Source organism: Pelodiscus sinensis, unplaced genomic scaffold, assembly GCF_049634645.1.
Source record: "Pelodiscus sinensis isolate JC-2024 unplaced genomic scaffold, ASM4963464v1 ctg146, whole genome shotgun sequence".
In the NCBI taxonomy this organism is placed as follows: Eukaryota; Metazoa; Chordata; order Testudines; family Trionychidae; genus Pelodiscus; species Pelodiscus sinensis.
This window is the reverse complement of record NW_027465992.1, coordinates 110702-137472: the sequence shown is the minus strand read 5'-3', so window position 1 is coordinate 137472 and position 26771 is coordinate 110702. Positions and strand designations below refer to the sequence as shown.

Sequence of the window (26771 nt, the reverse complement as noted above, 5' to 3'; positions counted from 1 at the left end):
CGGCTCCGCCACGAAACCCGCCCGCCCCGGCCGCAGCCGGCGTGAGTACGCGGAGCCGCTCACGCCTCGGCCCAGACGGCTGGTGATTCGCTCCCGGCCGCCAGCCCCAGGTGTGTGTCCTGACCCCCGGCCGCCAGCCCCATGTGCCCTGCCCCCCATCCCCTCCATCAGCCCCAGCTCCCATCCCCCGTCCGCCATCCCCATGTGCCCTGCCTCCCATCCCCTCCATCAGCCCCAGCTCCCATCCCCCGTCCGCCAGCCCCATGTGCCCTGCCCCCCACCCCCTCCATCAGCCCCAGCTCCCATCCCCCGTCCGCCAGCCCCATGTGCCCTGCCCCCCACCCCCCTCCATCAGCCCCAGCTCCCATCCCCCGTCCGCCAGCCCCATGTGCCCTGTCCCCCATCCTCCTCCATCAGCCCCCAGCTCCCATCCCCCGGCCGCCAGCCCCATGTGTGTGTCCTGACCCCCGGCCGCTAGCCCCATGTGCCCTGCCCCCCACCCCCTCCATCAGCCCCCAGCTCCCATCCCCCGGCCGCTAGCCCCATGTGCCCTGCCCCCCCCCCTCCATCAGCCCCAGCTCCCATCCCCCGTCCGCTAGCCCCATGTGCCCTGCCCCCCCCCTCCATCAGCCCCAGCTCCCATCCACTAGCCCCACGGGCCCGTCCGCCAGCCCTGTGCGCCCAGGGTCTGTTGCTCTGCAGCCCCCCCAGCCAGCAGCGGCTGATCTGTCCCGGCCCCGGTTCGCCCCCCCAGCGCCCATCACACCCCACAGGCTCCCAGGGCCTCTCTGCAGCCGGCCCCACCCCAGCGGGGCGGGCGCTTTTAGCGCGGAGCCGCAGGGAAGTTCACACCCCCGGGCCGGGCCCCACCCCGCCCCAGAGAGCCCGGCAGGAAGGGGCCGGGGAAGGCAGCAGCCGGGCCCCACTCCGCCCCAGAGAGCCCGGCAGGAAGGCTGCGGGCTGCCCGGGGCGCGGTGCCAGGCGGCCAGGAAGCCGGGTGAGATGGGGCCCGGGGCCGTGGCCTGGCTGCTGGCGCTGCTGGCCCTCGCCGAGGCAGGTAAGGCGGGGGAGGCGCTGCACAGACCCCCAGGGGCTCCCAGGCTGCGTGGAAAGGTGAACAGCGCCCCGCCGCGCTCCGCCCCAGAGGTGGCTGCATCCCCTGGAGCGGGGCCGAGGGCGGGGGCCGTGGCCTGGCTCAGAGGGGGCTGCGCTCCCCTGCGGAGTAAGTCAGCCGTGTTAACAGCCGCTGGGCCTCACCCCAGAGCTGGCCGCATTCGGCAGGGAGCGAGCGAATGGCGCGCAGGCGCAGGGAGACCTGGGTCGCTGGGGGACGCCGGGGGGCGGTGGGGAGTGCCTGGGGGGCTCAGCCCAAGCAAGCCCCGTGAGGCAGGCCCTGGTGTTCACACCCAATCGAGGTGAAGTGGGACGGGAGGGGCAGGTCAGAGCTGGAGTGTTTACCTGCCCGGAGGCCTGCCTGGGCCTGCCTCACAAGCTGCACATGGGGGCGTGGGGCCTAGTGGTTAGAGCAGGGCGGGCTGGGAGCCAGGAGGCCTGGTTCTGTCCCCAGCTCTGGGAGAAGAGGGCAGCCAGAGGCCAGCGCGTGGGGGACGCGTCCCGGGCGTCCGCTGGGCCGGGTTCTGGGAAGCCGCTGGGGGCGGCTGCATGTGGCTTTGCGCTGAGGGAAGCAGTTTCACTTCTGCTGGGGGGGGCCAGGGGGAGGATCAAGGGGCCGCGATGAAGCAGCCTCGCCCGCACGTCGAGGCCCCTCCTCACCGGCGCCCCAAGCTCGTGCATGAATCCGGCCCTGCCTCGCCCCCCGAAAGCGGCCCGGGGCCCCCACCCTAGGGCAGCTCCGCCCCGGCCCATGTGAGAGCCAGCTTGGCCGGTGCGTGTGACCCCGGGGGGCTGAGGCCTGGCGAACTCCTCGCCCCTCGACACCCGGCCTGGGGGGCGGGATCAGAACCGGCCCCCCACCCCCACCTGCCTTTGCCTCCCCAGGGCGCAACTTCCGGCTGCTCCGGCAGCGGGTGCTGCAGCAGCGCGAGGTGCGGGCCATGAAGGAGGCGCTGGCCGGCCGGTGGCTGCCGCGTCCCGCGCCCTGGCGGGCCCCCATCGAGGGCACCTTGCGCCAGCCTCTGGACCACTTCGACCGCCAGGAGGGGCGGAGCTTCCCCCAGGTGAGGGGGCGGAGCCTGGCACCGGCTCCCTGTGCGGCCAGAGGGGCAGGGGGCGGGGACCCGAATGCTCAGCCCCGGGCAGCGCCCGCCCCCTGGCCCTGCCGCATCACAGCCCCCCTGTCGCCCCACAGAGGTTCTGGGTCAACGAGGAGCATTGGCACCGCCCGGCCGGGCCCGTCTTCCTGTTCGTGGGGGGCGAGAGCGCCCTGTCGCCGTTCGCCGTGCTCTCCGGTGAGCGGGGCGGCGTGGGGCGGGGCCTGTCCCCTCTAGGGCAGGGCCGGGCTGGCTCGGGGGGCGGGGGATGGGGCGGGGTCTGTCCCCTCTAGGGCAGGGCCGGGCTGGTTCAGGGGGGCAGGGGATGGGGCGGGGTCTGTCCCCTCTAGGGCAGGGCCGGGCTGGTTCAGGGGGGCAGGGGATGGGGCGGGGTCTGTCCCCTCTAGGGCAGGGCCGGGCTGGTTCAGGGGGGCAGGGGATGGGGTGGGGTCTGTCCCTTCGGGTAGGGGATGGGGCAGGGTCTCTCCCCTCTAGGGCTGCCTCTAGGGCAGGGCCGGGTTGGTTCAGGGGGGCAGGGGATGGGGTGGGGTCTGTCCCCTCTAGGGCAGGGCCTGGCTGGTTCAGGGGGGCAGGGGATGGGGTGGGGTCTGTCCCTTCGGGTAGGGGATGGGGCAGGGTCTCTCCCCTCTAGGGCTGCCTCTAGGGCAGGGCCGGGTTGGTTCAGGGGGGCAGGGGATGGGGCGGGGTTTGTCCCCTCTAGGGCAGGGCCGGGCTGGTTTGGGGGGCAGGGGACGGGGCGGGGTCTGTCCCCTCTAGGGCAGGGCCGGGCTGCCCCAGGGGGGTGGGGAGTGGGCTGGGGGAGGTACCCACGGGAGCTGGGGGAAGGGCTCGGCCCCCGCCAGGCTCCTGCCCCTAACGACGGCCTCATGCCAGGGCACCACATGGAGCTGGCTCAGAAATACGGGGCGCTGGCCCTCGCCCTGGAGCACCGGTTCTACGGCGCCAGCATCAACCCCGACGGCCTGCAGGACGACAGCCTCCGCTTCCTCTCCAGCCAGCAGGCGTGAGTCCCACGGCCACAGGCTGGCGGGAGGGTCCAGAGCCCGGGTGTGGGGCGGGGAGCCAGGACGCCTGGGTTCTGTCCCAGCTCTGGGAGGGCAGTGGGGGCTAGTGGTTAGAGTGGGGGGGGCAGGAGCTAGGACGCCTGGGTTCTGTCCCAGCTCTGGGAGGGCAGTGGGGGCTAGTGGTTAGAGCGGGGGGGGGGGGGGGGGCAGGAGCCAGGACGCCTGGGTTCTGTCCCAGCTCTGGGAGGGCAGTGGGGGCTAGTGGTTAGAGCAGGGGGCGGGGAGCCAGGACGCCTGGGTTCTGTCCCAGCTCTGGGAGGGCAGTGGGGGCTAGTGGTTAGAGCAGGGGCCGGGGAGCCAGGACGCCTGGGTTCTGTCCCAGCTCTGGGAGGGCAGTGGGGGCTAGTGGTTGGGGCAAGGATCCAGGACTCCTGGGTTCTATTGTGACTCTGCCAACAGGTTGCTCTGTGGCCTCAGGCTATTCATGCTCCTCTCTGTGCCTCGGTTTCCCCCGTGAATGATGATGCTTCTCTCCCAGAGGGGTGACAGTGACTCAGCGGGTGGGGGGGGGCAGTCCGGGCTCAGCTCGCCAATGTGGGATTTTCTCTCCGTTGCAGCCTGGCTGACCTGGCCGCCTTCCACCTCTACATCACTGAGAGATACAGCCTGAGGGAGAACAGCACCTGGGTCTGCTTTGGGGGCTCCTACCCCGGCTCCCTCGCTGCCTGGCTCAGGCTCAAGGTACCGCCCGGGGGAGGTCGGTTGGGGGGCTCTGCCAGCCCGGGGCCCCCAGCCTCGGGATGTGCAGCCCTGTGGCCCTTGGCTGGCGGACAGCTGGGAGTGGCCATGGGTGTGGATACTCCATGCAGCCACTAGAGGGGGACACAGCCAGATGGTGCCAGCAGGGGGCTAGTGGTTAGAGGGGGGGGGGGGGGGGCTTGGAGCCAGGACTCCTGGGGGTCTCCCCCATTGCCCTTCCAGAGCTGGGGAACTAGTGGTTAGAGCAGGGGACTGGGAGCCAGGACTCCTGGGTTCTCTCCTGGCTCTGGGAGGAGAGTGGGGGCTAGTGGTTAGAGCAGGGGACTGGGAGCCAGGACTCCTGGGTTCTCTCCTGGCTCTGGGAGGAGAGTGGGGGCTAGTGGTTAGAGCAGGGGACTGGGAGCCAGGACTCCTGGGTTCTCTCCTGGCTCTGGGAGGAGAGTGGGGGCTAGTGGTTAGAGCAGGGGACTGGGAGCCGGGACTCCTGGGTTCTCTCCTGGCTCTGGAAGGGCAGTGGGGACTAGTGGTTAGACTGGGGGGGGGTGAGGGGCTGGGAACCCGGACTCAGTGCTGGCAGGGCCAGTTTCTCCATCTCCCCTCCTCGCTCTTCCCTCTTAGTTTCCCCACCTGGTCTTCGCTGCTGTCGCTTCCTCCGCCCCAGTACGGGCCCAGCTGGACTTCACAGGCTACAACCAGGTGAGGGGGCAGCGCCCATGGCCACGTGGGGGGCAGCTTCCCAACCCCCCTCACCGGGGGAGGGGCACGGTTTCGGAGCAGGCGGCTGGACCTCAGCTGAAGGCAGGGCTGGGGGAGCAGAGAGTGGGGGGTGGGTCTGTCCAGATGGCCCCTGGGGTTCTTCTGGGCTCCCTGCCTGGCGCAGCCCCCAAAACCCAGGCCTGGCCTGTGCTGTCATGGAAGGGGCTGGGGGCTGGGGAAGGCCCTATTAACCCTTTCCGCGCCTTCCCAGCATGCATTGGGGTGGGGGCCCTGACCCTGCTTCTGTCCTTCCTGCAGGTGGTAGCGGCGAGTCTGTCGGACCCGGTGGTGGGGGGCTCTGCCCTGGTGAGTGAGGGGCCGGCGCTGGGCTTCGGTGGGGGGGAATCCCAGAGTCCCGTGCCCGCCCCCGCGTGGAACACAGGGAGCCGGGCGTGCGGGGGGGGGCCCTCTGATATCTCGGGCTCTGCCCCCCAGCTCCGACACCTGGCCCCACTGGGTCATGTTCAGTGCCTGCTTACACCAGCGTCCTTGGCATGTAAGTGAGGCCCCCGCACCTTCCCAGAGCCAGGGAGAGAACCCAGGCGTCCTGGCTGTCCCCCTGCTCTAACCCCTAGGTCCCACTCCTCTCCCAGTAGTAAGAGAAGAGCCCTGTGTCCTGGCTCCCAACTCACTGGGCTGAGATGGGCCTGGCGAGCGCGTCTCTCTCTCCCCGCAGTGCCACGAGGCCGTGGCGGGGGCTTTTGCCGCCGTGGACCAGCGGCTGGCCGCCGGGCGGCTGGACGAGCTGGAGAAGGATTTCCGCTCCTGTGGGCCCCTGGCGGAGGCCGGTGACCGTGAGGAGCTGGCCGGCAACCTGGCCGACATCTTCATGGGCGCGGTGCAGTACAACGACGAGGGCTTCGCAGGGGGCACCGTGGCCAAGCTATGCCGCATCATGACCGACGCGGGCCTGGGCTCCCCCTATCAGAGACTCCTCGCCGTCAATAACGTAAGGCTGGGAGGGGCCCGGATCCAGCCTGGCTGAGACCCAGCACGCTCGCTGCACATGCAGCCAGTGAATGGCCTTGCTGAACTGGGGTGTAGTTCATCTGGCCTCCAGGGCCCAGGCTCCCTGTTCAGACTACATCTCCCATGATGCATCACAGTCTCGGGCCCAAGAGGTGAGGGCTGCAGTGCATCATGGGAAATGGAGTAGGATGGGGAAACCCGCCCAGCCATTGGAGGCACAAGAGGCACTAGAACTACATCCCCCATGATGCACCACAATAGGGTTGCCTCATGGGAGTTGAGGTCCAGCTGGGAGGCCCCATCCATAGGGAATGGAGCACTGGAAATACATCTCCCATGATGCACTGCATGGGGGGGTGGTTTCCTGTGGGGCTGAGGGCACCCCCTCCTGGTGATTGGCTGTAACAGCAGGGTTAGGGCTGCGGGGGCTGGCCGGGCGGGGGCCGAGGGGCCCCAGCTGGCCTTACCGCGTGTCTCCTGCCGTGGCAGGGGTTCCTGGAGAGCATGGCGCTGCCCTGCCTGGAGAACTCGCGCCAGCACGCCCTGACCGAGCTGCGGAGCACCAACCTGTCGCTGAGCGGCGTGGGCGAGCGGCAGTGGTACTTCCAGACCTGCACCGAGTTCGGATACTGTAAGCCGGGCGGGGAGCGAGGGGGGGTCGGTCCCTGCTGCTGCCCCCCTTTGCCATCCCTCCCCCACTCCCAACCCCTTCACTGCTCCATGCGTCTCCCCCTCCCCTCCGCACCCCAGGGAGCCAGGGCAGAATACGGGGGGCACAAGCTGAGCCCCCTCCCGTCCCTGCCCGAATAGGGGTGGATGGCATGGGGCCTGGTGCAACCAGGCAGGGGCGGTCCAGACGCAGAGAGACCGTGAGGTCTGGCTGCATCCCGCAGCCTCGCCAGAGAATCCCCTTCCCCTCCGCTCGCCTCTCCTGCCTGCCTCCTATCACCCCATAAAGACTGAGCCCCCGGCACTACATCTCCCATGATGCACTGTGGTCTTGCGGCCAGGCAGGCAGTGGCTGCAATGCATCATGGGAGCTGAAGTCCAGCTAGGAAGCCCAATCCATAGAGAATGAGCCCCCGGCACTACATCTCCCATGATGCACTGTGGTCTAGCAGCCAGGCAGACAATAGCTGCAGTGTATTATGGGAGCTGAAGTCCAGCTGGGCAGCCCGACTCGTAGGGAATGAAGCACTGGAACTGCATCTCCCATGGCGCACTGCATGCGGGCGGGGGTGATTTCCACCGACCCGAGGGGCTAAGGGCGGGATGCTGTCCCTCCTGCTGCAGACCAGACCTGCGAAGACCCCACCTGCCCCTTCTCCCGGCTCCTGACCCTGGCGGACCAGCTCGACTTCTGCTCCCAGCTCTTCGGCGTCGCGCCCCAGCGCGTGGAGGGGGCCGTGAACTTCACCAACGAGTACTACGGGGCCGACCACCCCCGGGCTAGCCGGCTCCTCTTTGTGAACGGTATGGGGGGGGGACGGCTGGGGGGGCGGCCGGCCAGGTGGGACCTGCGGGACCGTCTCACCATCCGCTCCGTCCCCTCCCTCTCGCCCCACCAGGCAACATCGACCCCTGGCACGCCCTGAGCGTCCTGCGCAACCAGTCCCGCTCCGAGCTCGCCATCCTCATCAACGGGACCTCCCACTGCGCCAACATGAACCCCTCCCGGCCCTCCGACCCCCTGCCCCTCGTCCGGGCCCGGCAGGTAAGAGCCTGGCACGGCCGGCGGGGGGGAGGCACAGCTGGACTCAAGCCCCAGAACTTCTCGTTAAGCTCCAGGGATTCCTCCCCGGCCCCAGGGCAGCTCTAACCCTGCAGTGGGTTCCAGCTCCGATCTCCCCCCATGGATCCTGGGGGCAGGGAACAGCCACAGAGCCTGCTCCCTGCCCCACCCCGCTGTGCCCCCTACTCTTGGTGCTAGGAGCATGGTGGGGGTGGAGCCCTTACGCCAGCTGGGGGGGGCAGCAGGTTTTGCCGAGGCCTGGCCCCCCCCCGAGCACGACTGAGGATTATCCGGTCGTGGGGGTGACGCCTCCCAGGGCAGGGCCTTTTGGCAGCACGAGGAGTTCGGGGAGGGGGCTCTAATGCCGGCAGGGTCTCCAGCTCTCTCCCTGTGCCCCCCCAGCGGATCGACGACCACGTGGGCCAGTGGCTGCGATGGGCGAGGACGGAGCCTTCGGCCGCCTGAGTCTCCGCACGCGAAGCCGTTTGCGCTCCAGCTCCTTCCGTCCCGCGGGATTTCCTTTGGGCGCCAGGGCGGCGGCGCTGCGTCCGCACAGGGCCAAGCGTGGCGGCTCCGCTACGGGGCTCCCAGGGCGCCCGCCCGAACTCCTGGCACGAAGGAAATGGGGGAGGAGAGGGGGGGCGCTGAGAAGTCTGTTGCCAAATCTATGAATTTCCGGGCGGGGGGGCAGCTTCCTCCCCGGCCGCGCCGGTTTGGCGCCTTTAAATGTTTTGTTTAAAGCCGGTTTTCGAGACGTTTCTGGGCGCACACGGGGCAGGACCAGCCCCCCGCGGGGTCTAACTGCGCACGTTGTATTGTCGACTGAGGCTCCGCCGGCCGGGATCAGGGCCCGGCTGCAGGGAGCCCTTGGGGTCACCCCCCGGGGCGGCTTCATTACAGGGGGACCAGCGCGGGGCCCCTCGGCGGGTCTGTTCTCACCCGGCTCCCCTCCAGCCTGGGAGCCCCTGGTGTGTGAGGATTCTCAGGGGCTGCCCCTGTCCCCTTCTGCAGAGGGGAGCGAGAATCCCTTCCCCCCCCCAAGGCCGTTCTCTGTGCCCCACACACCGGTGCGTCACAGCAGAGCTGGGGCCCCCAAAACAGGAGCGTGGTGATCGCTGCCACGTGGGGTCTCCTGGGGGGGGGGTGATGGCGCGTTGGGGGTCCCCCGACTCCTGCACCCCCGTCGTAGCACGAACAGACCCCACCAGCCAGTAGAATTGAGGGAGTTTTATTACTTCTCCAGGATACAGCACAGATGTAACCAGAGCTAGGAGATGGGGGTGACTGGGCCCCTCCCAATCTGTGACTGGGACCCTCCCTAGTCTGTTCTCCTCCTGCTTCCCCCACCGCAACTGCCTCCCCCCCAGGCCCTGCCCCCCAGCCAGGTGCTGGTCTCTACGTTCCCCCCTTTGTCTCTCCCTGGGAGGCTGAGCCGGGGTGTCTGGGTTAATCCACATTTGGGAGAATCCGTGAGAATCTCCCATCCCGGGAGAGGGGGGGGGACCAGGTTAGAGAGCAGACAGCCCCCCCCCCCCAATGTGCCTCCCCCCACCAGAAAAACATCTCTCTGCCCAGCCCCCTTCCAGGGCAGGACAGCGCCCTGGTACTCCAGCGGATTTTGCCGCCGGGACTCGCGAGACGCGCTCGAGTCTCTGAGCCGCTCGGTTCCCACGGCGGGACCAGGCCCCCCAGGCGCGGCGCCAGGCCCGGCTCGGAGGCAGCACGGCAAGAAGAAAAGGGCCGAGACGTTTATTTTTAAATCGGAGGGACAGAACCCCAAACCAAAGAACCCCAGAGGCGCCTTTTGCATCTGCTCATGGCTGCCTCGTTCCCCAGCCAAGCCGCTCCACCCAACCTGCACCCTCCCCAAAGGCCTCGCCTGTGAGCCTTATAAAGGCCTTCCCTACCCAGAACCCTTTGTGGAGCAGGAAGTCCCTCCCCTAGTCTAGGCTGTGGACAGTTCATCTAGCCAATCAGCTCTTTACCCTGCTTACTTATAGGGCTTCCCCCCCAAGCAGGCTGGGCTCTCTGCAAAGGGGGCCAGGGTGCTCAGACACATCTGAGCCCTGGGGAGAGCTGAGGCTGCTGGAGACAAGGGCCAGGTACAGCCTGGCTTCAGAGGGTGGCGTGGAAGGCTATGGCCAGGACAGCGGCCCCTCCCGGGCTGCCCCCCTGCCAGCGGGAGGAGGTGGCGGGTCCTGGCGGCTCCCCTGCGGCAAAGAACTCCTCCGACTCCAGCTGCAGCTCCCGCAGGTCCTGGATCTCTTGGGCCATGCTGCCCAGCTGCCGGAGGAGCAGCCGGTCGCTCTGCTGCAGGCGGAGCTGGGACGGGGAGAGCAAGCGCGTTACCGTGGGGGGTGGCAGGGTCCCCCCGCGAATCCCGGCCGGAGCTGGGGGCATCCCGGCCGGAGCTGGGGGCATCCCACTGCCTGCCCTGAGCCACAGGACTCTGGTAGCAGGTTTAAAACGAATAAAAGAAAGTTCTTCACACAGCGCGGAGTCAACCTGTGGAACTCCTCGCCAGAGGAGGCTGTGCAGGCTGGGACTATAATAGTTTAAAGAGAAGCTAGATAATTTCATGGAGGTTAGGTCCATAAAAGGCTATTAGCCAGGGGATAGAAATGGTGTCCCTGGCCTCTGTTTGTCAGAGGCTGGAGAGGGATGGCAGGAGACAAATCGCTTGATCATTGTCTTCGGTCCACCCTCTCTGGGGCACCTGGCGCTGGCCACTGTCGGCAGACAGGCTACTGGGCTAGATGGACCTTTGGTCTGACCCAGTACGGCCGTTCTTATGGTCACTTCTGTCCTAAACGGGCTGCTGGCGTGGAAGGGAAAAGGGCCTGGAATCGGGGCCGCTCCTGCGTCCGAGCCGGGGGCTGGCGGTGAAACTCCGTCCCCCTCGGCCGCAGGCCTGACCCCCGCCCGTTGCCCCCTGCGGACGCTGTCTCCACCTTGGGCCACCCGCTGGCACCACCCCCCTTCCGAGAAACCAGCCTGAACTCACCAGCTGCTGCCGCACCCAAGCGATCCTGGCCTGGAGGCTGGAGTCCGGAGCAGTGCCCGGAGGGCTGCATGTCTCACCCGCTCCGAGCCCCTCGGGCGCCAGGGGGCCGTGGCTGGGGGGGGCTTGCAGCCCTTTAGGCAGGGGAGGAAGGCCCTTGAAGAAAGACCCCTCGTCCTCCATCCACTGGCATTCTGCCATGGGGCCTCAGGCTGGCCGGGGAGGGGGGAGAGGAAATCCGTCTTAGTGGATTCGTGCTCCGCAGCGTCCTAGCCCAGACGGGCCGGCTCCCCCCACCCGGGCAGTCCCTGGCCCCCAGGGTTTCTCCGGGAAGCCTGCCTGACCCCTCCGCGCTTCCGGCCGTGGAGCATGGGGGCTGGCAGCTCCAGCCCAGGGTGAGCCGAGTCCGGGGGCTGCTCCGCGGAGCCCGGCCGGGGCCCGGGAAGCAGGGAGCGGCTCCGGGCAGGGAGCAACGCGCCAGGCTCTGGAGCCGCCCCGGAGCTGTGGGCTCAAAGGTCGCAGGCGACAAGGCCGGTCCCCGCACCCTACGGCGGGCGGCTGCCGGGCTGCTCCCTCCCCCGCTGCTCCCGGGCCAGGCAGGCCCAGGGCAAAGGTGGGACTGGCAGGAAACCTGCTGGCCCGCTCCGGGGACCCGCCGTGGGGCTGCCCGGCCCTGCCTGGGGGGCAGATGCAGGGACCAGCCCGCAGGCCCCCCCTGACATTGCGGGGGGAGCCTGTGTCCAGGAGCGGGGGGCCTGGGCCGGCTCTTGGAGGGAAACTGAGGCACGGCTGCCCCAGCTCGCCCAGGCCCCTCCCCCCCGTTGGCGAGCTGGGCGGCCCAGCGTGACCCGGGCAGGGAAACTGAGGCACGGAGCAGGGCGCGCCAGGAGCAAGAGCCGCAAATAGAGCGGAGGCCCCGCCCCTCCCCCCTCCCCCTCCCGAGCCGGGGAGAGAACCCAGGAGTCCGGGCTCCCAGCGCAGGGGGCGGGGCCAAGCGGCGGGGGGCGGGGCCGCAAGTCACGTGGCCGGTCCAAGATGGCGGCGCCCAGGGCGGTAGGTGACATGGGGGGTAACCCCCCCCGCCCGCCTCTTGCCCCCCCGGAACCTTCCCCCCGCCCCCTCCAGAATCTGCCCCCCCCTGCACCTCCCGTTACCTGCCCCCCCGCCTCTTGCCCCCCCGGAACCTGCCCCCCCGGAACCTGCCCCCCCCGTGTGCCCCAGAATCTGCCCCCTCGCATCCCCCAGAACCGACCCCCCCCCGCTGCGTGCTCCGGCTGCCGTGGGGCTGCGCCGCCTTGGCGAGGAGGGAGGGGCTGCGAGAGCCGGGGGGGCGTGAAACTCCCAGGGGGGTTGCGGTGACCCCCCCCCCGGAAGGGGGAGCCCAGAGCACGGGCCAGGGGGTCTCCATGGGACACGCTCGGGGCCGCAGACTGGGGCCGGCTCTGAGGGTGGGACCGAGCCCCCTCCCCCTCCCCCTCCCGTTTCACGCCTCGGCCGTGGGCTAGTGGCGGGACGGGGAGGCGACACCCCCTTATCCCGCTCACCGGGGACACGGGACAGGCCCTGGCGTCACCCGGTAACTGACAAAAGTGGGATCCGGGCTGGGGAGCAGCCCCTGGTTGTGGGGCACCCGGGCTCCCCAGGGACAGAGGCTGCTCTGGACACGGCAGGGGGGTGCCCCCGCTGAATACCCATTCCGGGTGTCGCTGACTGATGAGCCTTCCCCTTGCCGAGCGAAGATTTCGGCCACGTGTGCACTGGCCTTTTCTCGGGGCTCAGGGATGTGACCCCCCAGCCGTCGCCAGCGCGACCTGGGTCTGTGCCGTGGCCTCGCGAGCCGTGTACAGCGCTGCCCGGCTGTGCTTTACCCCGGGGGGGCCGGCGAGTACCCCCCAGCCGTCGCCAGCGCGACCTGGGTCTGTGCCGTGGCCTCGCGAGCCGTGTACAGCGCTGCCCGGCTGTGCTTTACCCCGGGGGGGCCGGCGAGTACCCCCCAGCCGTCGCCAGCGCGACCTGGGTCTGTGCCGTGGCCTCGCGAGCCGTGTACAGCACTGCCCGGCTGTGCTTTACCCCGGGGGGGCCGGGGAGTACCCCCCAGCCGTCGCCAGCGCGACCTGGGTCTGTGCCGTGGCCTCGCGAGCCGTGTACAGCGCTGCCCGGCTGTGCTTTACCCCGGGGTGTTGGCCAGGCGGCGGCACCGAGCAGCGACGGTAGCAAACTGGCCTTGACCTGCTGGGGAGGACTCTAGCCTTGACAGGCCTCCCCGTGGCTCTTGTGACAGTCGCTTCCTCGGGGGACGAGAGGAGTCTCACCCGAAATCTGGCGAACGGTTCCCTCTAAAGCCATGCCGGGCAGGCACAAGCAGCCAAGACGGCCTGTTTGGGACCCGCTTGGGCTTCCCAGCGGTACAACCGCCAGCCCTGTAGAGATCCTGAGGTGGCCCCCCAAAATTGGGAGCTGGGCGTAACCACGCAGAGCAGTCCGGCCTGCCCCCTCAAGCCACGGAACTTTCCGCTCCGCTCCGGGCGAGCGGTGCCTCTCGTCTCCTGGGTTTGGCTTCTTCAACTTGACTTTCCCCCTCCTCCCGTTCGGCTCGTGACGCTGACGAGCCAGGCCCGTCGGTCCCTCCCTGGGGAACGCGGCTGCACCCACAGGAAATGCAGCAGGTCCGCGTGCAGCTGTGTGCTTGAGCACTTCTCAGCCGTGTCTGGACCACAGATTTCTTCACAGTCACCGGCTTCCTCAGCGCGGGCCGGCAGCTGTGATCTGGGGCTGTGAGAAGCAGACACGGCAGTGTGGCTAGCACTGTCTGCTCTCCTGCTTCAGGCTAAAAACAGAGACCCCGGAAATGTAGGTCCCGTAGTTATGCAGCAAATGAAGGAAGCTGTGGGGTGAATAAGCACAGGGAAACTGAGGCACCGGCGGGAGAAAGGAGTTGTCCAAGATTTGGCAGCAGTGGGTGATCCGGATGGGGAAGGACCAGGGTTCCCTGTGAGCTGGGCTGATTAGCAGAGTGCTCTCCGCTAGGTTTGCTGTTTCTGTTGGTGGTGCGTATTCGCATAGGCCTCTGTGCACGTAAAAAATTGATTCCGCACATGGATGGAAAAAATCTGCACAGGGATGGAAAAGATTAGAGGAGACCTTGCATGGGATCAAGGTTTGTTTGAACCCCCGACTCATTTATTATTTCTTCTCTATACACAGGGGAAACTGAGGCACGGAACTGGCCAATTAAAGGAGCTGGGAAAGGAACCCAGGGGTTCTGAATCCTGATCTCCCTGCTTTAACCACTAGACCCTTCCCTCCCAGAGCCGCTCCCACGGGCTGGGGGCCGAGGGGTTTCGGCGGTAGCTGAGCTGTCTGCGGGCGCAAGCTCGTGGGCAGCCGTCCGAGGTGTGAAATTCGGTTTCCCATCTATGCAGGGTGTTCACACGGCGTGCAGCCAGCAGGGCACATGGTGCGGCCCCAGTGAAATCTCCCGGGCCGTGCGGTGTATTGTTGGGTTTGCACGGGCAGCCCCCAGCCCCGGGGCCGTAGGAGCGCGACTGAGCGTCTGCCCGTCCACACGATGAACCGTGTGTCTTGCAGCTGCAGCCGTGCAGGGGCCTGCCCCTCCTGCTGGGCGCCCGCCGTCTGTCCGGCCGCGCCGCCGCCTCGGAGCCACTAAGGCAGCGCTTCCTCCGGTACCTCTGCAGCCGGTTCTACGACATCGAGTCCCTCGTCGACTGGAGCGCAAAGCTTCACTTCAAGAACCTGCGCCGCAAGAACGCGTGTGTACAGCCCGGGGCTCCCGAACCGGGGGGGGGGGGCTGGAACGGGAGCCAGCTGCCGCCATCTTGGTCTCCTTGTGTGCAGCCGGGGACTGGAAACGTGATGGGTTGGAGGCGGCCGGGCACCTAGGCAGAGACGCGCAGACCCTCTGCTTGGGATGCCCAGGGGCGCCGGCCGAGGCCTGATCAGGGCAGAGCAGAGCGGAAGAACGACTCCTCGTGTCTGGCTCGCAACACGCCTGTTCATGCAGCCCAGACTCGGGTTTGCTTTTGTTGCAACAGCGTCGCCCTCTTGACTCATGTTCAGCGTGTGGTCCACTCTGCCCCTAGATCCCTTTCTGCCCCGCTCCTTCCGAGACCGTCGCTTCCTCTTTTATGTGCCTGCAACTGATTGTTCCTTCTGAAGTGGAGCACTTCGCATTGAACTTCATCCTCTATCTCAGCCCAGTTCTCCAATTTGTCCAGATCAGTTTGAATTTTGACCCTCCCCTGCAAAGCACTTGCAACCCCTCCCAGCTCGGGATCATCTGCAGACTTAATACGCATCTTCTCTATGGCAATATCTAAATCGTTGATGAAGATAGTGAACAGAACCGGTCCCAAAGCAGACCCTGCCCAACTCCACTTGTTCTGCCCTTTCAGCTGACTGTGAGCCGTTAATAACGACTCTCGGAGAGCGGCTATCCAGCCAGTTCTGCACCCACCTTAGAGTAGCCCCTTCTAAGTTGTATTTCCCTAGTTTATTGATAAGAAGATCCTGGGAGTCTATATCTAATACTTTACTAAAGTCTAGGTATCCCATGTCTACTGCTTCTCCCTTATCCACAAGACTCGTTATCCTATCAAAGAAAGCGATCAGGTCGATTTGACATGATGTGTTCTTTACAAATCCATGCAGGCTGATACCTGTCATCTTATTATCTTCCAGATGATTCCTTAATTACTTGCTCCATTATCTTCCCTGGCACAGAAGTTAAACTGACTGATCTGTAGTTTCCTGGGTTGTTCTTATTCCCCTTTTTATAGACGGACACTAGATATCTTTTACTTGAATATTTGTAATCAATGAAGTGAAATTTCTAAACAAAAAAATTCCCAAACGAAAGATTTGAAACGTCCCGTTGCCCTTTTCCAGTCTTCTGGAATCTCCCGTCTTCCATGATTTTTCAAAGATGCTAGCTAGAGGCTCAGATGCCGCCTTTCACAGTTCCTCGAGTATTCTAGGGTGCGTTTCATCAGGCCCTGGCACTTGAAGGCGTGTAACTTTTCTAAGCAATTGTTAACTTGTTCGTTTCCTATGCCCATTTGTCGCATTTGAAGCCGCTCGCCGGACAGGGTCCGTTTTGCTGAATTTCCCAGCACGACAAAAATGCTGGAGAAAGCTTTTGAAACGGGATGTTTCAAATCTTTCGTTTGGGAACGTTTTTGTTTAGAAATTTCCCTTCATTGATTACAAACGTTCAAGTAAAAAGGTCAGAAAGGAATCAGGGCGACTTCTGATGTAAGAAAACGTTTCTGTGGAGCCGAGCCACGTTTCTTGGTTCCGTTTGTCAGCTCGGAAGTTTTGGAGATTTGCCCTCTTGGCCTAGTTCCAAGGGGGAAACTTTTTCAAGATCTTGAAACTGTTCACAGGCCTTGAACCCCATTCCCATCCCGCCCAGCCACCTTGCCTCTGTGGACCGCCAGTCAAGGGCCCAGCTGTCAGCCAGACCTAGAAGGCAGAGCGAGCGTCTCCAGTTGAGAGCTAGTCAAGCAGGGTCATGGGACCAGAGGGTCACAGGCAGGAGACACAGTGGAATTTGGGAAGTACAAGTCAGGGACCCAGACCAGAGCTGGGTTGAGCGGCCAGGCATGGGGAGGGTTGTTCGATGTATCTATGACACACGGGAGTTGCAGCTGCCCCCGGGACTAGAAGCTGTTCCCAGCTGATGGTGGCAGCGGTGGGATTTCTGGGTCTCCATCCAGTTTCTAGCAGCTCATGGGAATCGTTAAGTCTCCAGTCCTGACGTAGCATGCCGGAGAGTGGCCGAGCTGGCTGCTGGGTTTCATTCTTGGGTGGCATGTAACTTCGGGGTGGTTAGTCGAGTTTTTTACGCGAGTACCGCGGCACGAGGAGTCCCCGTGTGCCAGGCGCTGCACGGACACAGACCAGAAAACCCCCCTAGGCTCCAGTGAGCCATGGCCCGCGCTCTGGGCCCCATGGATTGAAGCAGACGTGCGCCAGGGGCGCGTTCTTGGGCAAAACGCCCCATTCCAGCCACAAATGAGACACTCGGCCAGCTGTGCTGAGCAGGTAGCAGCCGGGCAAACCACACGCGCTGCAGGGCCTCCGTGGCGCGCTCCCGCCTGTCGTGTCTCTGGAACACGGCCCGTGTCTGTGCGGCGCTGGGGCCTGCTCCGTGGCAGTGGTGAAATTGGAAGAGTGAACTATCTTAGTGGTGTGGTGAAAACCGTTGTGAGCGTTCCTCTCCTTTTGCCAGGTACTGCGGTTACACCAGAAATCTCTACGGAGACAACATCGCCGCAGCCTACTTTGCCCTGTCCCTCCATGGCGGAGTGAGGTACCCATGCGCTCGGACAAGCCCCGGGGATCTGGGCCAGCCCAGGGACCCTGCTCAGCCAAGGCCTGGCTCCCGCTGCCGGGGCTGTGTTGCATCTCGCTGCGACTCACCCTGACTCGGTTTCCCCAATGCTGGGTTTTTTTCCGTCCAGGTTTCAGGGCCAAGAGCGCTGGTTCCGTGCGGAGCGGCACGGGACGTTCAACTCCGATTTCCTGCAGTTCCGAGACGTCCCCGTGGAGGCCATCGACCTCGCTGGCTCCGTCGTGAACTACCACGGGCTGGATAACCTAGGTGAGAAATCTCGGGGTGGGGCGGGGCTAGCCAGGGGCACTACGACGCACAGAAACGCTCGGACTCTCAAGAGTGGATTTTATTACGGTGGAGGCAGTGTGGCCTAGTGGATAGAACCCTCATCTGGGACTCAGGAGACTTGGGTTCTGTCCCCACCTCTGTGCCTCGGTTTCCCCATCTGCACAATGTGGGGGATCGTGAGCTATAGGGATGAAGCTGAGGATGATTTGTTTTGCTGATTTCCGTCTTCCCTGAACTCTGCACCCCCAGTGGTCCTGCATGGAGTGAGTGCGTCTCCTGCTGTATACAGGGAACCTGCGGAACTTGCTGCTGCAGGAAACCCTTGCTATTAGTAAATCCGAGAGATGGTTAGATGTTTACTCTACCAGCAGCAGGCAGACATGCTTTGTTGCTCTGAGCAGGGGCGGGGTGGGTGGGTGAGTCTCGGACGTGGTAGCTGGCGGGAGAGATGGTCCCTTCTGTCCTTCCTCATCTCCTCCTCGCTCGCAGGGCCCTAGGGCGCACCCAGCGCTGCGCAGACGCTGCCGTGTGCCGAGAAGGGACCCGCCCGCACACAATGAGGTGGGAGGGTTTCATGCTAAACCCAGGGGCCATGCCGGGGCCAGTGAAGTGGAGACGGGATGTTTGTGTGCGAGCGCTGCCGAGGCCAGGCCAGCCCCCCCAATGCCCCCTGCGGCCTCCTCCGCCCTCCTGCTGTCTTTCGTGTTTGGCGCGCTGGAGGGAGCCCGGCGGGGGGGCGCTCAGCGGCGAGGGCATGTCCGTAGGGGGCACGGGGGAGCTGGAGCCTGGGGAAAGCTCAGGCCGGGGTTTATTAGGCTGCGAGCCCTGCAGGGCAGAGCCGGGGGAAAAGCCCTTTTCCCGCCCTCGCCTCTCTCGGTGCGCCTGGCTCGGAAAACGCCTGCTCTAGCTGCCTGTGCGCTGGCCCCGGGGAGCCCCACGCCGGGCCCCACACTCTCAGCCGTGCGATCGCAGGGCCAGCGCGGGTCACAGCACAAAGCCCAGGCCAACGGAACGATTCGACCCGTCAGATGGGGGCTCCGGGCGCAGGCTCTGAGCCGCTCTGGTCCGGCACGGTGCTCGTTCACTGCATGTCCCCGGACCATGGGGGTGGCCGAGTTCCCGCGGTGCCAGAAAGTCTGTGGGCCTGGCTCGCCGTGCTCGGGGCTGTTGTTTAGCTGACTGACCCCTCAGTGTCTTCTACCCGCCCAGCCAGCCGAGCCAGCGTGGGGAACGCTGCTAGACCACACCAACCTCCCGGGACCGGCACGCTCCCTGGCTCGCCTGCCGGAGGAGAGAGCCCGGCTCGGGGCGCTCCCGGCGGGTGCTGAAGGGGCCAGCGGCGCGGTAGCTGGAGATGATTTTTCAGCTTGCTGGTGACGGCAGAAGTGACGTTTGTATTTGCGGTGCTAGCGCCTGGCTGGGGTTCTGGTTTTTCCGGCGCCCCTTCCCGCAGCTGCGGCCAGCACCTCTCTGCCAGGGCGCCTAAGGGCTTCAGAGATGCCACGGCCTGGAGGGATCTTCTAGTCCGATCTCCCGCCCGTGACAGGCCACAGCCTCCCTCCCTCCTGCAGCAGACCCCGGAGCGGTGGCCGAGCAGGGGAAAGCTTGGGGGCTCTGCTGAGCCAAGTTGGTAGCGGTGGTGGGAATTCCTTCCTGACCCCACCTCTGGCAGCCGCTGGGACCTGGAGCATGTGGGTGAGATGCACGGGGAAGAATCCCCGGCCGCAGCTCAGAGCCCAGGGCCCAGGCCTGCCTGCAGGTGGCAGAGAGAGGGGCTGGTTTCCGGAGGGGGCGCTGCGGCTCCAGCCTGCCTCCGCTTGCCGCCCCTGCAGTGAAGCTGACGGCGCTGAAGTCCCTGGACCTGAGCCGCTGCCCCAATGTTGACGAGTGGGCCCTGAGCCGGCTGCACGTCTTCGCGGAGACCCTGGAAGAGCTGTCCCTGGCCGGGTGCCCCCAGGTCACGGAGCGGGGACTGGCCTGCCTGCAGCAGCTGGAGTGAGTGGGGACGCGGGGTTGGGACAGGGAGATGGGGGGTCTGTTCCTGTCTCCTGAAGGAGGGTGATGTCTAGTGGGTAGATTCTTTTCTGGGCTCTAGGAGGGAAGGGGCTGGGAGCCAGGACTCCAGGGTCCCCTCCCCAGGTCTGGGAGGGGAGTGGGGGCTAGTGGGTAGAGCAGGAAGGGCCCTGTGATTCAGGACTCCTGGGTTCCAGGCGGTGTCTAGTGGTTAGAGCAGGGGAGAGCCCCTGGGTGCACGCTTTCACTTTCACTGGCGCTCTGTGCCTCAGTTTCTCTTGGTGGGTGAGAGCACGTTACCATCTGCCCCAGGGAGCCGGTTACCAGGACGGGGCTTCGGGCCGCTTCGATGGGCAGCGGCCTATGGGGCTACCCCCCTTCCCCCCGGCACCACCCTGAGCGAGCGTCTCCAGCAAGGCCGGCCGGGCAAACGAGACACCCAGCGGGAGGAAGTGCCTGGCTTTGGGGTGGGCAGATCCTGCCCCTTCCCGGGGCCTCCGCAGAGGCAGCGTTTTGCCCTCCGGCGATTGCCACCGCGCTCGGCGGGGGAGATGGGCGCGCTCGGCCCGCGGGTGGAAGCGACGCCTGCCCCGTTGGCCCGTGACACCGAAGCACTTTCCAAACATCTCCCAACCCCCATCCGCCCAGCGGAGAAACTGAGGCAGGGGCCGGGAGCAGTGAATAGACCCCAAGCGGCCTAGCGGCTTTCCTCCTTGCTCTAACCACTAGGCACCACTCCCCCGCAGGCCAGCAGAGCAGGCCGGTTGCACGGCGCTCTGGTGGGAACGGAGCCCAACGGCTAGAAATCCAGCCTGGGTCGTGTCCGCGTCGCCCCTCACGGTTCTGCTGGAGCTGGGTGGGGGTCACTTTCCGGCGGATTTGCCGTCCGGGGGGGGGGTGAGCCCAGGGCTGGCAACCGCCCCGACTAACCCGTCCCCGTTCCCCGCAGGAACCTGCGACGCCTGGACCTCTCGCACCTGCCCGCCGTGCCCTGCCAGGGCCTGCTCCGGATCCTGGTGGAGGAGATGCTGCCGGGCTGCGAGGTCGTGGGACTGGACTCCGGCGCCCAGACAAGCCAGGCCGAGGAAGTCCCAGCCTGAAGCCTGGCTGCACCGCCCCCTGCTGGAAGAGGGCGGGAAGAGACGGCTGCTCCCGCGCTCCCTGGGATTTGAGCCCCCTGCTTTGGTCTCAAAGGGCCGGAGATCGCGGCCACAGCTGAGTCGTGCGGATTAAAGGCCTCTCCCTGCGCTGAGCTGGTGTCCTTGTGGCGACGCGGCTCCGACGCGCTCCCGGCATCCCCGGGACAGGAGGGTGCCTGGCACCGCCAAGCTCTGCGCCGGAGCGGCACGTCAGCAGGTCCCGAGCGCCGGGAGCACGCAAGGATCCCCGAGAGACAGATCTGGGCGGCTGGGAGGGGCCTTTCCCGCTACGGGCTGTGTGGGTCCCTGGCGTCGGAGCCGGTGGGCGCCTGGACCGGCTCCTGAAGCCAGGAGAAGGGAGGATGTTTTGCGTGGGGCTGAGAGTTTTCAGCACAGGTGGGAGGTGTGTTCCCGACATTCCGGGTTAGGGAACAGCAGGATGGAAACAGAAAATGCCCATGCCCATCCCGGACATCTTCACCCCAGGGAAACGGCCGCCACGCCCCGCTCCTCGGGCGCACGAGGCAGGGGGGCTGCGCCGGGCCTGTCTGAATATCCCTTCCGCACCCGTCTCCTGGCTCGCCGCTTCGCAGACGCGTCCTCCTGGCCTCCCTGAATTCCTCCTGTAGCTGCTCTGCCGCCGCGGCGGGGGCTAGGATCCGGGGGAGGTCAGAGCTTTTATTAGCCCCATGTCGGCTGAGGGCAGAGCCGGCCCTGGAGCCGCACAGGGCTCTGCCGGGGACCCCAAGGAGCCAGGCCGTGGCGTCAGCACCAAAGTGTGTCCGATGCAAAATCGGACGCCCACCATGTCCTCCCTCCGGGGGCCAGGGCAGATCCCAGGCGCCTGGCCGTTCCTCTCCCTGCACGGTGCCGCCCGCGCTCTGGCGCCTGCAGAGACACAGCCCTGCTCCCCCTCTGGCATCTGGCCGCCCACCCACGCGGCTCACTCCCGCAAAGGGAGCCGCTGCCGGGGAGCTGCGGTGCGCAGGGCTGGGTGCAAGGCGCAGCCACCTGGAGCCGATAGTGGGCGGGGGGGAGGGCGGCGTTAGCTGGGTGCGATCCTCGGGTGCGGGGCAGGAGCAGAGCCTGCTGCTCGCTCTGCTTTGAAAGCCCCGGGGGGCCTTGGTGACTCCGTGGGGCGGGGGGGGGAAGCAGCTGGCGCCCAGGCAAACGGGTCAGCGCCCTCCTGCTTTGCGCCACTCCAGGGAATGTCCTGGCTCCCAGCCCCGCCTTGGCTCTGACCACTAGACCCCACTCTTCCCTCAGCGCTGGGAAGAGAGCCCAGGCGTCCCTGCTCCGAACCCCCTCTAACCGCTAGACCCTGCTCCCCTCCCGGAGCCAAGCATGGAACCCTGGAGTCCTGCCCCCCAGCTCTAACCCCTGAACCCCACTTCCCTCCATCGCCTTGCATGCCCGGCAGGTTGTAACCGGGAAGCTGGTTTCCTTGGCAGGGGCCCTGTGGCAGTGCAGGGACTCGGCTCTAGCATCCTCCTGCCCCTCCCCCCAAGGCTCAGATCTGAAGTGCGCAGGGGATGGAGAACAAGCGGGGGTAGCCCCGTGGGACAGCCAGGCCTAGTGCTGGCCAGGTCGCGGGGAATGAACCGAACGGGGCAGCTATTGAGGGATCCCAGCTTGGAGCAGGCAGAGGTTTAGGGGCCCCTGGGGGGGGGGGGGTGTCACTACCCGTCCTGGCCAACACATCGAGGGACCTGTCCTCCGGGAACTTCCCTCCGTTTTGGAGCCGGGTTCTGGCCTCCGTCACATCCCCCAGCAGAGAGTTCCGCAGGTTGGTGGGTGCAGTGCTTCTGTAGACCTGCCGCCAGTTAGTTTCACTTGGTGCATTAGGGACAAATAACAAGCCCCTAGTCGCTTTCTCTGCCCCCTTGGTGATTCTGTGGCCCCTTCTCATGCCCCCCCCGTGCGACGTCACTACCTAAATCGCTGTCGTGAGATGGGTGGGTTCTCCCTGCCCCCTCGTTAACGCGCCTTTCCCAGGCTGGTGCTGCGCAGGGCGGCTGGGCCTTGAGCCACGTCTCCAAAGCGGGCCGGGCCCAGGTTCTCGTCTCGCTGCCTCCGGAGCTGCTCCGGGCCCGTCGTTCCCTGCGCCGTGTCGGATGCGAGGCCTCGGTGGGAGCGTGCCTGGTTCCTGCCTGTCTCAGCAGCGTCCCAGCGCTCGCCTTGGCTGCTGGCCCCGGGGACGGACTTGGGCGGATCGGGGCACCGCCGTGGCTACTGGACGTGGCCTGTGAGCATCAGCTGAGGCTGGGGAGGAGGCGGTTTTGGGGTTACCCCTCCCCGTGGCCCTAGAACCGTCTCCAGCCTGGCGCCTGCACGGTGTGGCCTGTGGCCTTGTGAAGGGCTGGTTCCCAGCGCCCTGCCGTGGGTGGGGGGTTGTGCCAGGCATGTGCGGGGCTCGGTGACACTGCCAGCCCTGTGGTGTGTGGGTGTTGCCCCGGGGGACTCCAGGGCAGCGGGGTGGGGACCCCCTGGCGCCCGGCGGCAGGGCTGGGCAGCCTCGACTGGGCTGTAAGCACCCGGCCCCCTGCCCTAGTGCGGGGCCCGGGCGGGGCCGAGCCAGCCGGACACTGGCACAGGGCACCAGGCCAAGCCCTGCTGTAGCTTCCCTCTTCCTCTTCCTCTTTCTCACACTACTCTTCCTGCCCGCCCCAGCCAGCTGTCTGCGACCTGCAGGGCCGGGACCCGGCGCCTGGGACCCCCAGCCCCTTGCCTGGGGCCTGGCTCCGTGCCGCCTGCTGCCTCTGTGGGTGTCCACAGCACATGGCCACGGTGAGCCGGGCAGGCCGGAGCACGGCGCCGCGTTCCGCTCGGGGGGCTTGTCGCCAGCCTGGGGGGGAGGTAACGCACCCGTGCCTGGGGTCCCACGGGCAGGTTCCCCCGCCTTTCTCATGGTGATGATGCAGCAGCTGGGCCTTGCCTCGTGCCTCAGTTTCCCCTAAGCCCTAGAACTGTGGGCCTGGGCAGCTGGACATTTCCCGGGCCGGGCGGCTCTGGGCTGCTCCCCTTTGGCAGCTGCGCCAGGCCGGGCCCAATGTGGCCCCCAGGGGGGCCCTGAGCCCAGCCGCGGGCAGGAGCCCCGGGGGGGCGGTTTCTGGCGCGGGGGCGGCCCCGCCCTGAGCCTGGGCTGGGAGGCGAAGCCCCGCAGGGGCGGGCCGCTCCCGGGGTGGGGCGCGCCGGGATCGCGCCGGGCGAGGCGAGGCGAGGCGGGCGCGGAGCGGAGCCGGAGGTGAGCGGGCCCGGGGGGTCGGAACGGAAAGCGGGGCCGGGTCTCGGCGTCTCTCCCGGGCTCCCGGCCGGGGGCTGGACATAGCCCGGCTGGGAGCGAGCGGCCGCCGCCGCGTCCAGCTGGTGCCCGGCCCCGGCTTCCCCGCCGCGGGCCGGGCAGGGGGGGGTTACTCCGGGGGGGCTGCAGGGGCTGGGACCGGCTCCCCCGAGGCACCCGCTGCTGTCTCCCCCCGTGCCCCCCGCTCGCTCCCGCCCCCAGGCCCGACCCCCCCAGCGCTGCCGGTGCCCCCTGCTCCCGCCCCCCCAGTCCTGCCCCCCAGCCCTGCCGGTGCCCCCCGCTCACTCCCGCCCCCCCAGCCCTGCCGCTGCCCCCTGCTCCCGACCCCCCAGTCCTGCCCCCCCAGCCCTGCTGGTGGCCCCCGCTCCCTCCCACAGCCCAGGACTGCCATGGGGTGGGGGTTCACTGTCCTGGCCCTGGCTATGCCCCCCCCCATTGGCTGCCCTGGGGAGGGGCAGGACTCAGCTGTGCCGGATAAACAGGATGGGGGGGGGGGGGGTTGTAGAAACAGGGCCCCGCCCAGCCCCCGCTCCCCTCCCCGGCGGGTGACCCCGGTTGGGGGCCGGCTCTGGACACCGCTCGGTCGCGGCCCCGTGGCCCTGCGCGGGAGGCCAGTCTGGCAGCGGCCGGGGCGGTCTGTGTCGGGCGTGGCGCCGTGCGCCCGGCTGCTGCCTGGCCAGGGACTAGCGCGTCGGTCCTGCAGCCCCGGCCCCGGACTCCCAGCCCCTCCGCCCCGCCGGGGCCGGGCTGCCAGGGACTGAGCTGGCCTGTCTCCTCGCAGGGACCACGCTGGGGCTGTCGCTCGCCCGGCGGGGAATGGCCGAGCCCGGCGCGGAGGGACCGGGCCCTTGAGCCACGCGAGGTAACGGAGGCAGCCGCATGTCCCCCGGCCGGGCGCTGGTCACAGCCAGGCTCTTCCCCAGCCCCTTGCTTCGGCCGGGGCCCCTGGGGGCGCCCCCCGGGGGAGCCAGGCCCCTTCCAAAGCGAGAGACCCAGAGCGAGCCCCTTGGCCAGCGCCTGGCCGGTCCCAGGAGTGACCAGGAAACGCCCTGGCCCGGGCCAGCCGCTACTGGCAGCCAATCCCTGTGGGTAAAGGAGGCAGGGAGGGGGCCGGGCCCAGCCCCGGGGCTCCCCTTTCCACGAGGGGCGGGGGGTGCCGGCTGAGCGAGCGGCCTGTGGCCCCCCAAACTCCCCGCAGCCCAAGGCAGCGGCCCGTCCGGCTGGGGGCGGAGCAGACAGGGACACCGGGGCCCGGGCCCAGGAGGGAGGGAGCAGGGTCCTGGGGCCACACAGGGGCTGGCTGGGGGGCTCGGCCCCAAGGGAGGCTGGAAGTGCTGCCCGGGGCCCGGGGCCTGCCCCAAGCAGCACCTGGAGGTCGTGGAAGACGCGCCCGGCGTGGCCAAGGGGAAAGTGACGTCCGTGGCACTAGGTGTGAGAGCCAAGCCACCTGAGATCCGGGCTGCCCACGCGGTGCCCCGTTGGGGGGAGCTGAGCATGCGTCCTGCAGGCCCCTGGCCCGCCCTCAGGCGCCCGCGTCACCTTGGCAGGGATCGCTCCCTGGGCCGCTCTCGGCCCCGTTGACCGCAGCCCCCCCCCCCGTGCTGCAGGCTCCGGGATGGCGCGGGGCCATGAAGGGGCCCAAGGTGCTGACGGTGGCCCTGGCGCTGCTGACGCTGCTGGCCCTGAAGGCCTACGTGGAGTGGAGCGAGGAGCAGCCGGAGCCCCTGCCCGCCCAGCACCCCACCCAGCTCCTGCCCCCTGAGCTGCTGGAGGTCGACCCGGCCGGGCTGAACAGCTCCCTCCAGCGTCTGCGCGGCAGCATCCCCCAGGCGGACGCCTACTGGAACCGCCAGCAGCACCAGCTCTTCCGGGCGCTGGAGTGGGGCCTGGCCAACGGCTCGTGGGACTGCAGGGCCGGGCTGGCCGTGGCGGCCGAGATCCGGGACTTCGCCTCCTACCCGGAGCAGCACCGGCGCTTCGTGCTGCACGCCGGGTGCCGCCGCTTCCCGCTGCTGCTCAACCAGCCCCACAAGTGCGCCGGCAGCCGCCCCTTCCTGCTGCTGGCCATCAAGTCACAGCCGGGCCACTTCGCCGCCCGCCAGGCCGTGCGGGAGACCTGGGGCCAGGAGGGGGCGCCGGGCGGGCAGGCGGTGCGCACCCTCTTCCTGCTGGGCACTGCCCACGGCCCGCACCAGCCCGACCTGCGCCAGCTGGTGGCCCACGAGGGCCAGGCCTTCGGCGACCTGCTGGTGTGGGACTTCGAGGACACCTTCTTCAACCTGACGCTCAAGGACTTCCTGTTCCTGGGCTGGGCGGCGGCGCACTGCCCCCACGCCCGCTTCGTGCTCAAGGGCGACGACGACGTCTTCGTCAACACGCCCCAGGTGCTGGCCTTCCTGGCGGGGCTGGAGCCCGCCCGGGCCGAGACGCTCTACACGGGGCAGGTGATGGCCAACGCCTCCCCGTTCCGCCTGGCCCAGAGCAAGTACTTCATCCCCGAGTCCTTCTACGAGGGGCCCTACCCGGCCTACGCCGGCGGGGGCGGCTACATCTTTGCCGGGCGCCTGCTCCGGCCCCTCCTCCTCATGGCCCAGCACGTGGCCTTCTACCCCATCGACGACGTCTACGCCGGGCTCTGCTTCCAGGGGCTGGGGGTGCCGGCCCAGGCCCACCCCGCCTTCCAGACCCTGGACATCCCCGAGAAGGACCGGGACGACCCGTGCGCCCACCGCCGCCTGCTCCTGGTGCATCGCCGCAGCCCCCAGCAGACGCTGCGCCTCTGGCGGCTGCTGCAGGACCCGCAGCTGCAGTGCTGACGGCACCCCAGCCTGGTGCGTGGGGTGGGGCGGAGCCTGGCCCCAGGGGTCGCCAGCGTGGGGGGCTGCCCCCAATGTATGGGCACAGCAGAGCCTGGCTTGGGGGCACTGGGCTGCCCATGCTGTGGCGCAGGGCAAGAAGGGAACACGGCCAATGGAAACACAAGGCCCCCTCTCTGGAACAGGCCCAACTCTGCTGCCCTCTCCCTGCGTTTAACCTCCCTCTCCCCCCCCGCCCCAAGCTGCCTGCCAGCCCCCCGGGCCATTGAGGGGCGTGGCAGGACCCTGTGCTCGGTGCTTGGCAGGGCTACATGCCCTGCGTGGAACTCGTCCCACACAGGCCCTCAGGGGCGTCTGCCCCATGGCGGCTCCAGGGGGCTGTGATGCCGCGACCGCGAGACCAGACA

General features: G+C 67.5%; 3 protein-coding genes and 1 long non-coding RNA gene across 8 annotated transcripts; 3 read left to right on the top strand and 1 right to left on the bottom strand.

The window, feature by feature from the left end:
* The first annotated feature begins 846 nt into the window (after positions 1–846).
* Positions 847–8191, top strand: PRSS16 (serine protease 16). The gene is made up of 12 exons (XM_075917818.1): positions 847–1057; positions 1999–2177; positions 2309–2408; positions 3105–3234; positions 3853–3976; positions 4613–4690; positions 5009–5056; positions 5427–5699; positions 6209–6350; positions 7013–7192; positions 7288–7433; positions 7854–8191. Exons 1-12 carry the CDS (start codon positions 1003–1005, stop codon positions 7914–7916), a joined length of 1518 nt encoding a protein of 505 aa, XP_075773933.1. The 5' UTR covers positions 847–1002; the 3' UTR covers positions 7917–8191.
* A 472-nt stretch (positions 8192–8663) lies between these two features.
* On the bottom strand, positions 8664–10904 carry LOC142825750 (uncharacterized). Its single transcript, XR_012900089.1, has 2 exons — positions 10456–10904; positions 8664–9773 (listed from the first exon to the last, which is right to left on the bottom strand). It is a non-coding gene; the product is annotated as an uncharacterized LOC142825750 (long non-coding RNA).
* A 32-nt stretch (positions 10905–10936) lies between these two features.
* Positions 10937–20360, top strand: DMAC2 (distal membrane arm assembly component 2). 2 transcript variants are annotated; one of them, XM_075917827.1, is made up of 6 exons: positions 10937–11505; positions 14041–14222; positions 16703–16783; positions 16935–17074; positions 18928–19090; positions 20058–20360. In XM_075917827.1, exons 1-6 carry the CDS (start codon positions 11488–11490, stop codon positions 20206–20208), a joined length of 735 nt encoding a protein of 244 aa, XP_075773942.1. In that variant the 5' UTR covers positions 10937–11487; the 3' UTR covers positions 20209–20360. The 2 variants fall into 2 exon arrangements, with proteins under 2 accessions (XP_075773942.1, XP_075773943.1); XM_075917828.1 differs by lacking the exon at positions 16703–16783.
* A 149-nt stretch (positions 20361–20509) lies between these two features.
* Positions 20510–26755, top strand: B3GNT8 (UDP-GlcNAc:betaGal beta-1,3-N-acetylglucosaminyltransferase 8). 4 transcript variants are annotated; one of them, XM_075917821.1, is made up of 4 exons: positions 20510–22492; positions 22918–23034; positions 24330–24410; positions 25156–26755. In XM_075917821.1, exons 2-4 carry the CDS (start codon positions 23026–23028, stop codon positions 26362–26364), a joined length of 1299 nt encoding a protein of 432 aa, XP_075773936.1. In that variant the 5' UTR covers positions 20510–22492; positions 22918–23025; the 3' UTR covers positions 26365–26755. The 4 variants fall into 4 exon arrangements, with proteins under 4 accessions (XP_075773936.1, XP_075773937.1, XP_075773940.1 ...); XM_075917823.1 differs by lacking the exons at positions 20510–22492; positions 22918–23034 and adding an exon at positions 23183–23491; XM_075917822.1 differs by lacking the exon at positions 24330–24410 and having other exon boundaries at positions 20510–23034.
* Positions 26756–26771: the final 16 nt, after the last annotated feature.

Coding starts and splice junctions, on each gene's coding strand:
- DMAC2 (XM_075917827.1), top strand. Junction 14,223..16,702: donor AACCTGCGCCGCAAGAACGC/GTGTGTACAGCC, acceptor TCCTTTTGCCAG/GTACTGCGGTTACACCAGAA. Junction 17,075..18,927: donor CCACGGGCTGGATAACCTAG/GTGAGAAATCTC, acceptor CCGCCCCTGCAG/TGAAGCTGACGGCGCTGAAG.
- PRSS16 (XM_075917818.1), top strand. CDS start 1,003: ATGGGGCCCGGGGCCGTGGCCTGGCTGCTGGCGCTGCTGGCCCTCGCC. Junction 1,058..1,998: donor GCTGGCCCTCGCCGAGGCAG/GTAAGGCGGGGG, acceptor TTGCCTCCCCAG/GGCGCAACTTCCGGCTGCTC. Junction 6,351..7,012: donor CTGCACCGAGTTCGGATACT/GTAAGCCGGGCG, acceptor CTCCTGCTGCAG/ACCAGACCTGCGAAGACCCC.
- B3GNT8 (XM_075917821.1), top strand. Junction 24,411..25,155: donor GGGCCCTTGAGCCACGCGAG/GTAACGGAGGCA, acceptor CCCGTGCTGCAG/GCTCCGGGATGGCGCGGGGC.